This window comes from Cupressus sempervirens, chromosome 7, assembly GCF_028749045.1.
Source record: "Cupressus sempervirens isolate cs-2001-9-10 chromosome 7, ASM2874904v1, whole genome shotgun sequence".
NCBI classification, from domain to species: domain Eukaryota; kingdom Viridiplantae; phylum Streptophyta; class Pinopsida; order Cupressales; family Cupressaceae; genus Cupressus; species Cupressus sempervirens.
This window is the reverse complement of record NC_143124.1, coordinates 863,752,547-863,763,017: the sequence shown is the minus strand read 5'-3', so window position 1 is coordinate 863,763,017 and position 10,471 is coordinate 863,752,547. Positions and strand designations below refer to the sequence as shown.

Here is a 10,471-nt window from a genome sequence, read left to right as displayed (position 1 = left end):
TCAAATGTCAAAAATGTAGCTAGATTTGTTCACGCGTAAGCCACATTCCCTGTTGAACAAACAGTCATGCTTTCACCGCACAATATAAATAGACTATTTGGTTCCTCAAATTCTTCATGACAGCCTCCAAAATTTGGTAACTTTCAAGTGGATTAACATCTTCTAGATTCAACTCTATATGATTGATTTCTTCAGGAACATCTGCAATGTCTAGTAAAGGAGGGAAATATGGTTTTAATAGTTTACATTCAAAATTGGAAACCTAAAAAATGGAGGCAGGTTGATTTTAACTGCATTTTCACCAACTTTCTTAATGATCTTATAGGGACCATAAAAAAGAGGACAAATCTTTCTATGAGGGCCTTGTAAACATTCCTTCTATAAATGCAACCATACCTTATCCCCAACCTGAAAATTATGAGGAGTTCAATGTTGAGCATGCCTCTATTTATACTTCGTAGTGGTCTACTCTAAAATTTCATGTTCTTGGTGCTGAAAATGATGAATTTTATCGATGAACTTCATAGCTTTGTCCTTCTCCTTATCTAAGCATGGTACCAAGTTAGATTGCATAACTAGGATAGAAACATTTATTGGTGTTAAGGGTTGATATCCAAGACAAACTTCAAATGGGCTATAGCTAGTTGAGCTATGAATTGCCCTATTGTAGCTATGTTGCACATATGGAAGGCTCTCATCCCATGTGTGAGGATGTTTGGAGTGATACATACGTAGAATTTAAATAATCACTCGATTAACAACCTCTAGTTGACCATTTGTTTGAGGATGGAATGCAATAGACTTTTTTAGTTATGTGTCCATCATTGCCCGTAATGAAGACCAAAATTTATTAAGAAACCAAGTATCCCTATCTAAAATAATGGTTTTTGGTAGCCCAAAATGAACCCAAACATGCTCAGAAAAAAAATTTATAGTTTTTTCTGTAGAAATTGCCTTTCTATAGGCCACCAAGATTGCCATTTTTGAAAATCTATCTGCTACAACATATACACAATCATACCTATGTTTAGTGGTAAGAAGACTAGACATAAAATCCATTGAAATTGAAAGCCAAGGTTTATCTAGAATAGGAATTGGTAAATATAAACCCAACTTATGTTCTTTAGGCTTTGCAATAGCACACACTATACATGCGTTAATGTATTCTATCACATCATTTTTTGTTCTTGGCCAGTAAAAATATTTTTCTAGTATAGCAGTAGTCTTACCTATTCCAAAATGACCAGCAACCTTACTGTAGTGAGATTCCCATATTATCTTCTTATGTTCTTCCTCAGGAAATCAAATCTGGCCAAAGTGGCAAAGCATTCCATCTTGTAAGTAATAATCATTCACATGTTTACCTTCCACAAGTTGAGTATAAATATCAGAAAATTCATTATCCTATCCTTACAAGTGGGCCCAATTTTTTGTGTGGCGACCACACGATTCTAATATCATACTTATTCTTGCAACTAGTAGCCTACTTAGACAATCTACTACCTTATTGGTGTTTCCTTTCTTATGATGAATGTTGAGATAAAATTGTTGAAGATAAGCTGACTATCTTCGGTGCCTTTCATTCTATAATTTGCCTTGTGTTTGCAAAAATTAAAGGGGTTTTTGATCTGTATGAGTGATAGTCTCCTTTCCCAATATATAATGTTTCTACTGCTTGCAAGATTGAACAATAGTGCATAATTCTAGATAATAGTTGGGATATCTATGCACTATATCAAAAAAGTCTCACTATGGTAGGCAACTGGATGTCCATGTTGCATGAGGACTACTCCCAAGGCATATTCTGATACATCAGTTTGAATTTTCAAAGATTGTTGTAAATTAGGAAGAGATAAAATAGGTATAGAACATAACCTTTGTTTCAACTCCTCAAATGCTTGTTCTTGAGCACCTGTCCACTTGAATTTTTCTTTCATACCTCCTCATAATGACTAATTCAAAGGCCAAGAAAAATGTGAAAATCCAAACACAACCCTATGATAAAAGTTAGCTAACACCAAGAAACTATGCAACGGTGTGAGATTCCTTGGAGCCGGCCATTCTTTAATTACTTGAATCTTTTTAGGATCAACATGAACACCTTCACTATCAATAACATATTTCAAGTACTTAATAATCTTCATACCAAAATAACATTTTCCCTTATTTGCATAGAATCCATGGTCTTGCAATGCAAACAATATCTATTCCACATGTTGCAGATGTTCTTCCCATCTTTTGCTAAAATTTAGAATATCATCTAGATACACAACTATAAAAGAGTTGGTGAATGGCCTAAGCACATCATTCATCATCCTCATAAATATGGCTAGGGCATTTGTGAGGCCAAAAGGAATCACCAACCATTCAAATAATCCCTTTTTGGATTTAAAAGCAATCTTCCATACATCTATGGGATCAATTAGTACTTGATGGTATCCAAATTTAAAGTCAATTTTAGTGAATAATTTTGCCCCTCTAAGTTGGTCTAAGAGATAACCTATCTGAGGAATTGGATATCTATTTTTTATAGTTGTCTTATTCAATTATCTATAGTCAATATAGAGCCTCCATATATGATCCTTTTTCTTTGCAAGAACAATTAGGCCACCATAAGGAGATAAATTTGAGTAGATATGTCCTTTCTGAATCAATTCTTGTATTTTCCTTTTTATCTCATCATTTTTTAGAACCAACCTCCTATATACAGGCTCATTAGGAAATCGGGTTCCTAGTATCAAATCAATACAATGTCTAAATTGGCAATGTGATGGTACCCCTGTTGGTGACTCGAACACATTTTGAAATTTTGTTCAAATCTTATCCATTAATCTTTGTTCATTTGCTGTGATGGAAACCATAGAATGAGAATTACACACACTTTACTTTTGTTCCTTAGGAAAAATCATCAATAACACAAATGTACTAGTTTGGGCTATTAATCTTCTAAATTGTTTTGCACTAATCAAAGATGTAGAGTATGCAGGACTTACCTCTGGAATCCTTTACTTTTGTCCACCTAATTTGATTCTCACACTTTGTGGTCTACACTCATACACCCCATGACGTTGATACATGTATAACTATCCTAACAAAATATCACACACATCAAGAGGAGCTACATCACAGATCACCTCATCTTTGAATGGCTTAATGGAATATGAAATATGACATTGCTTGTTTACTTGAATATCTCTTCATTGGCTCACCCATCCCATAGAATATGGTTTTGAGTGTGATGTTGTCTTTAGATTCAATCTTTTTACATTCTTAACAAATATCAAATTCTTTTGACTACCACTACCAACAATAAAATGCAAAGCTTTTCCTCCTACCCACATTTGTGAATGGAACAATCTCTCTTCAACATCATGAGAAAATACCTTTGTAGTGGCCACTATGGCATATGGATCAGCCTCAATGATTTATTCATCCTCTTTTTGTTTTCCAAAATCTATCACCTCGGGTGCAATAGCTTCTTCATGGGTTTCTGTCATGAAATTCTTTATAGTTCTACAATCTTTGGTGTTATGAGAGTGACTTCTATGGACTTCATGCCACATACCTAAGTCTTGCCCTATTTTTTTTATGCTCCATGTCTTTTTTGCTAGTGCATTTGGAGATGGCTCCATGGTTGTCTATTTTCTAATTGGCTTATTACCTTCACCTTTCCATTTGTTATTCATTGGATTTTCCCTCCTCCCTTTTTGTTTAAACTTCTCCTCAATTCTTGATGCATATTTGAAAGCACTAGATAATGTTTCGATAATCAAGAAATCCATTTCAATCTAAATATATCTATGAAGACCACTCTTATACTTTAGAACTTGATGTTTTTCTAAGTCTTTGATGTCAAGCTTTGCAGAGAGAGCTTGAAATATGTTGGTGTACTCCTAAATTGATTGGTCTTTCTTTTGTTTGAGTAATTGCCATTACATATATTTTTGTTCCTAGGTATCCTTAGGGTAATATTCTTGTTTTATATGCTCTACAAATTCTTCCCATATGGGTTTTCCATCAAACATTATAAAAAATTCATGTTCATCCTGAGCCTCTTGGTTTTATTTAGTTGTTAAGTGAACCTCCCATGCAACTTCACATGATTCTCAGTTTTGAGGAGGGAAAAGGTTATCTTTTCAATATCTCAAAAATTATTAACACAAATTTACCTCTCCAATTTGGACAATTAGTCATCAATAGCATCTGCATCAATTTTTTGCTTCTACACCTTGAATGGGATTTTCCCACCAAATTTTGGATTGCTCAGACTGGCTTGTGCCTCTCATTTTCTAATCATCTCTAAAAATTGTTTCATGATTTCTTCACATTGCTTATTTAATGCCCCTTTCACCAGTGTTTTGAAGGATTCATCCATCCCCATCAATTTTTTTTTTTTGCCATCTACAATTGTGTGCATCTCAAAGGAAGATAATTTGAGAGATCTTTGTGCCCAATCTCAACCTTCGATAGGTTGACCACGTATAATAGGACATACAGGAGGGAACAAGCTCTGATACCACTTATCTGTATTAAGAATTCAAATTACAAAACCTGGTGTAGAACCTGTGGTATTGTGAATTAATTAAAAAACTATTGAAATGCCACAATAGATGATTTGCATGCCAAAAGCGATCCATTCCATTCAAAAATAGAATTTATACAAGTATGATGGGTCCCAAGGGTCATCACTATCCCTTGGAAATGAAACTAAACAGTCCATAAGAAAATTAATTACAAAATAAATCCGAACAACTATAACAAATTACAAAAATCTATATTAAAAAGTACATCTACTTGTAGAAGAAAAACCCAAACCCTCAGAATTTCTGGAAAGATCTTCTAAAGTCCTACATTTTGTGTCCAAGTTCTTAAGCCTAGTAATACAACTTCTTCCCCTACCAAAGCTCAGAAATGCCCTAGAGGCCTCTAAAATGCAAAATACTAGAACATAGAAAATATCGAAAAAATACTTTTGATAGTTTCTCATTTTTGCTTGTGCCAACATCTTCTGCATCTTCTTAGATTGTGTTTTGATCAGTTAAACCAAATAAGAATTAGTTTAGCTACGTTTTGCAATGGAGAGAAAGGGGCTTCAAAGATTTTTAAAAAATAGATTACAACCATACTGACATTAAGATAGATTTGTTTTCAGCATATTACCTTTCAAAATTTCAGATTCAAAGATAAAGCTAAGATTTAGCAGATATCAAACCTGGACAATGATAGCTACACACAATAACTCTTGAATGCATTGTTGTAATTTTGAGAACTTCTTTTCTTCACCATAAACCTGAACCATAATTACCAAATGATGAAGATCTTTAGCATTTTTATATAGAGGATTGCCTTCAGCTCCCATGGACACCAAATTTTTGAGTCAAACTTTTCAATGGACCATTTTGCAACTCCTTAGGGTTTGAGCTAACACCCTTATGCCCACCATTGTCTACCATAGTTTAGGGCGTACTTTATTTTTCAAATTAATGGAAAGGTAACTGTCATTAATCTTGAATATTATACATTAAGAAAGAAATTAAGCTTAGAAAAATAAGTCCATTTTAACTATTTAATATTTTAATTTAAGAATCAAATCTTAATATACAAAGAACATCGAAATTTGAAAAAAGGTCAATAGATTCGAATAACCAACTAGCGGATTGGCTGCAGTTGATTTTTGTATCATGCTATGGTTTTGATCCCTTAAGCGTTGGCCAACAATATCCACGCTAGGGTTATGTCCCTTGTTAAGTCTACCAAAATCATTATAGTAGATTATTTATTTTATACAATTCTACATTTTATCTATATAATTATATTGAATTTTACTATAACCTAAATTAATGACGACAAAGTTTATAGAGTTTTGCCCTTTCTAACGTTTGATAGGAATTTGTGTTCCACGGCACCTCTTGTCTTAATATGCAAATAGATGCACTAATTTAGCTCTGCATCTATGAACAGATATCTATATACATACAAATAGAGCATATATATATATATATATATATATATATATATATGACTAAAAATAAATAATCATATTCACAATCCTCCAACAAAATGTTTCTTTAGATTTGAGAAATAGATAGATGCTACAACTAAGCATCTACTTCTCCACGACATAACACGAGACACTAATTACAATAAAAGCCACTGAGAATTACAATCTACAACATAATTATCGTTCACTGTCCCAGAAATAATCTGAGTTGATCAAATAATAGAAACCTTTCATTGGCGTGTGATCACATAATCAATTTCCCCAGATTAACTAGTGGCTAGGTCTAGGATATGTTTCCAGTAATCTTTGTCATCATCGGTATTCATGAAGTCCCCAGATGCTGCAGCTCCTATATTTGCTTCATTGGAGTTACCAGAAAATTCTGCAAAATCAAGCCATTTCTCTTCTGAAATCGATGCTGCATAGACATCAGTATTTACCAGAGGAGTACATGAAATATTATATGGAGCTTCTTCATCGTAGTTATTGCGCGGACTTGATACCAAAGGAGGAAGCGAATCAAATTCATATTCTGGTTGGAGAAAATTATTATTGCCAATTTGATTAATACTTTCAGTGTTACAGCCTGTTGAAAATGCTGTCAGAGCACCATCTTGGAAAAAACATTGATAGGAATTATGAACATTATTTGATGGTATAAGTTGCTCATTCTGATTTTGACCCGCAATATTAGATGTCACAGGCCTCCCACTTATCTGATTGCCTTGGAATGCAGATAATAACAGAATATTGTCCATCAGGAGCCTTCCTATTCTTGCTTCGACCTCGAGAGAGGTCAAGTACAAAGATAGTGCAGGAGAATAAGGATCGTGTGCCATGCTTTCTTTGGATCTTCTCTTCAGACGGGTATTCCAATGATTTTTTATATCGTTGTCTGTTCGTCTGGGCAGTTTCCTTGCAATTTCAGACCACCTAAACAGAAAATCAATGTCAAAACAGTTTCCCCCGATTAAGATATCTTTGTCAAAATAATTATTGAATTAGAGTAATTACTTATTCCCAAGCATTTTATGGTAGAACAATATTATTTCTTCTTCGGAAGAGGTAAATTTGCCTCGCTTTATAGTAGGCTGCAAATAGTTTATCCACCGTAACCTGCAACTCTTGCCACATCTTAACAAACCTGCATCATAATACAAAACAATAACTTTATGTAAATATAAATATCATTAATATAGATTGTTTATTTAAAATAATAATTAGAAGATTAATAATTTTCAATTTTGAATACACTTTCAACGTATGTATTAGATTTTATAACTGAAGATAGTTAATTGTTTTTTTAAAAAATAATTGAAAATTAATAGTATAAGGAAGTCATAAAATATATTGAAAATTATTATTTACTTATAGATTGTTAATAATTCTGGTATGGTATATTTATAGTATAAGGAAGTAATAAAATGATTTAGTTTAATGTTTTTATATATATGGTTTTATTATTGATAATTTTTTATTTTTTATTTTTAAAAAATATTTAATTATAAAAACAAATTAAGTTTTTTAGGAGATCATAGAATGTGATGTAACAAGTGCCATGTAGTGGCTAACATAGTGTAGAATTAGAATTGATTAAAATAAAGGGATTAATTTTTAGTTTAACAAATATTTGTAAAATTAATATATTAACAATTATGTTACTTTTCATCAAATTTTCTTGCATGCTATTACTTTTTATATTAAAATGTCATCTAACATATTTTCTTTAATTTTTTTTGAGCCTGTTTAATTACTACCATATAGGTAAATTTTAAGAGTTACCAGTTATAGTTGAGACAAAATGGGTTGAACTAATAAATACTCTTCTCAATTTTTTACATATCAATTTATACATCAATAAGAAAAAACTATATTCCTTATAATGACTAGTATTATAAAATTATAATTGTATCCCTAACCTTAAATTCTAACCCCAACTAGAATCCTACACTATAACTCTAACTATAATTCTAGGTTTAATACCCTAACTGCGATCTTAACCCAATCCTAATCCTAAACAATAGCCTAGCCATAAGCCTAAATCTAACTACTATGCTAACACTAAGTAATCCTAAGCATGATGTAAAAATCATCAAAGAAAATTTACCTTGATCAAAGAACATAAAAAACTCCACAAGCAATCACTCAATTTTAATTTTTTTTTCTCATATTAAAATAAGGTGATAAAATAACTACAAACATATAGATAGATCTTCATTTACCCAAAGAAGCATCCAAAAAGTTTAATGGGTTGAAAAATATTTAATATTTATGACCTATGAATAAAGGTGATTGTGATTTTGAATAAGAGGGATATGTTTGTATGATTTATAATTCTTAAAACTTATAAATATTCTTCAATTTGAAATAGTATGCAACCTACCTTATGTTATTTTATGGTTTAATATCTTTTGTTCTATGTATAAATATTGGGTTGAGTTATCCTTACATGGTTTAAGCAAGTGGAATTTTTGAATGTCATATAAGACTCTTACTATACCACCATAAAAAGTCAATACAATCAATACTCAAATTTGACAAAATTATTTATTTGACCACTTTTAATATTGGTTGTCTTATCCCAAAGGATAACTATGCATCACTCTAAATATATTTTAGAACTATTTACATGTAACACTTGTAATGACTTCTCCTTGATAGATGTATTCTTAGGTTTGGTATGAAAAAAAAATTGAGAATCTATATCTACATATCGTTTTGTCTCAATGGCTAATAGCATGACATATTTCTCTTAGTTCATCTAAGTTTCATTTCAAAGATGATATCAAAACTAGTCATGATTTTAATATAAGAGATGTATGATAAACTTGTAAATTAGAAACAACGAAGATCTATAAAAAAATATAACATAAAAAATAAATATCTAAAATACTTAATAGAAAGATGTAGTTATTTCAATTATAAATAATAATAAAATTATAATTTAAAACATAAAAATTAAAATAAAGATCTACTAATAACTAACAAGTAAAATAACAATTTATGCATTAAAAATATAAGAATTGATAGATCACTCTATTGTTAATGGGAATATTATAATCTAAATTAAAGTTATATGGATAAGAATTGCAAAATTAGAAGTATATTTAAAATGGGACATAATGCTTATGAATGATATTTCAAGTAATAAAAAATAACTATTCAACTAATTTTATTGTCACTATAATATTCAACTAACAAACCAATCTTGCAACACATGATCTTAATAATATAAAATCAAACTAAAGATTTGTCTTTACTAATTTACAAAATTAATGATTGCATTTCATTGTTAAATACGAGTTTTACAAATTTCTTAATATTTATTTCTTAACTTTACTATGTACATTATCTACATTCATAGGTATTAATTAATATCCATTGATGCACCTAATTATAAAAGTTCCAGTATTTTTTGTTCAAGGATAGCTTGTAAATTTCTTTATATGACGATTCTCCACTGAACTATAGCGTAAGATAACAAATTTAGCTAATAAAAGAAAAGTACCTGCAAGCTGAGGCAACTTGTGCCAATTACAAGGGCCGTACTTGTTTATGTGATCGGTGAGCCTTTGGTCCTCTTCTTCGGACCATGCCCCCTTCTTCACTTCCCTCTCCCTGCAACAACCTACACCTCGCACCATTTCTCCCTTCAAACTGGACACATTTTAGTATTTAACTTTTTCATAATCATTGCTTAAAGACACATGTCATAAATATAGCAGAAATTCATTGAAGTTTTTATCACGATCTTACCAGTATGAATACTAACTGAATGAATTCTGTACCGATTGAAACACACTCAAACCCTCTGTACACAAAGTATTTGGAGAAATAAAATCTGAGATAATTGTAAGAGAAAACTTTCAATGCCCTGAAGCACTCATTATGATCTTAAAAATGACTTGTATTTGCTCTAATATTTTTCACGATGAACATGGAAACTAGGGGATGTATATTAATAGAAGAAAACGAGGTCTGATTTCCAAGAAAATGTCAATAAAGCAATGAGAACACTCATAGAAAGTTTTTAGTTTATGATATCTTTAAAACGCATAGACTATCCAGCCCACAGTACATCTGCACCAAACCTATTGTACAAGATTAATTAAATGAGTATCCCTGCATTTCATTCTTCTACGTCTCTCCTTTTTTAAATTGATGTTTGGTGACTAGTTTAATAGTTTATAGACAGTTGACTATTGTTAGGGTACTGTTCACAACACACAATATTGATTAACATAAAATGCTAGGCAGTAAAGTAATATGACATTGGTTCAATGAGAAGAGCGTGAGTTTCTACTAAGAAACATCTCCAATGTTTCACGGAAGAAATCTAGTTTTCCTTTTATATTGCAGGAAGATAGATTTGCCATGTTTTAATGTTTTAAAATCACCATCAATTCTACCCAACTTTGTGTGCGAGAAGCTTCGTTGAGGTTTTGCGTCCACGAAAAGAAAGAATGTATT

General features: G+C 31.4%; 1 protein-coding gene across 1 annotated transcript; it reads right to left on the bottom strand.

The window, feature by feature from the left end:
• Positions 1-6,267: 6,267 nt before the first annotated feature.
• Positions 6,268-9,645, bottom strand: LOC149550203 (transcription factor MYB72-like). Its single transcript, XM_089794443.1, has 3 exons — positions 9,510-9,645; positions 7,016-7,145; positions 6,268-6,934 (listed from the first exon to the last, which is right to left on the bottom strand). The coding sequence occupies exons 1-3, from the start codon at positions 9,643-9,645 to the stop codon at positions 6,268-6,270; spliced, it is 933 nt and encodes a 310-aa protein (XP_089650569.1).
• Positions 9,646-10,471: the final 826 nt, after the last annotated feature.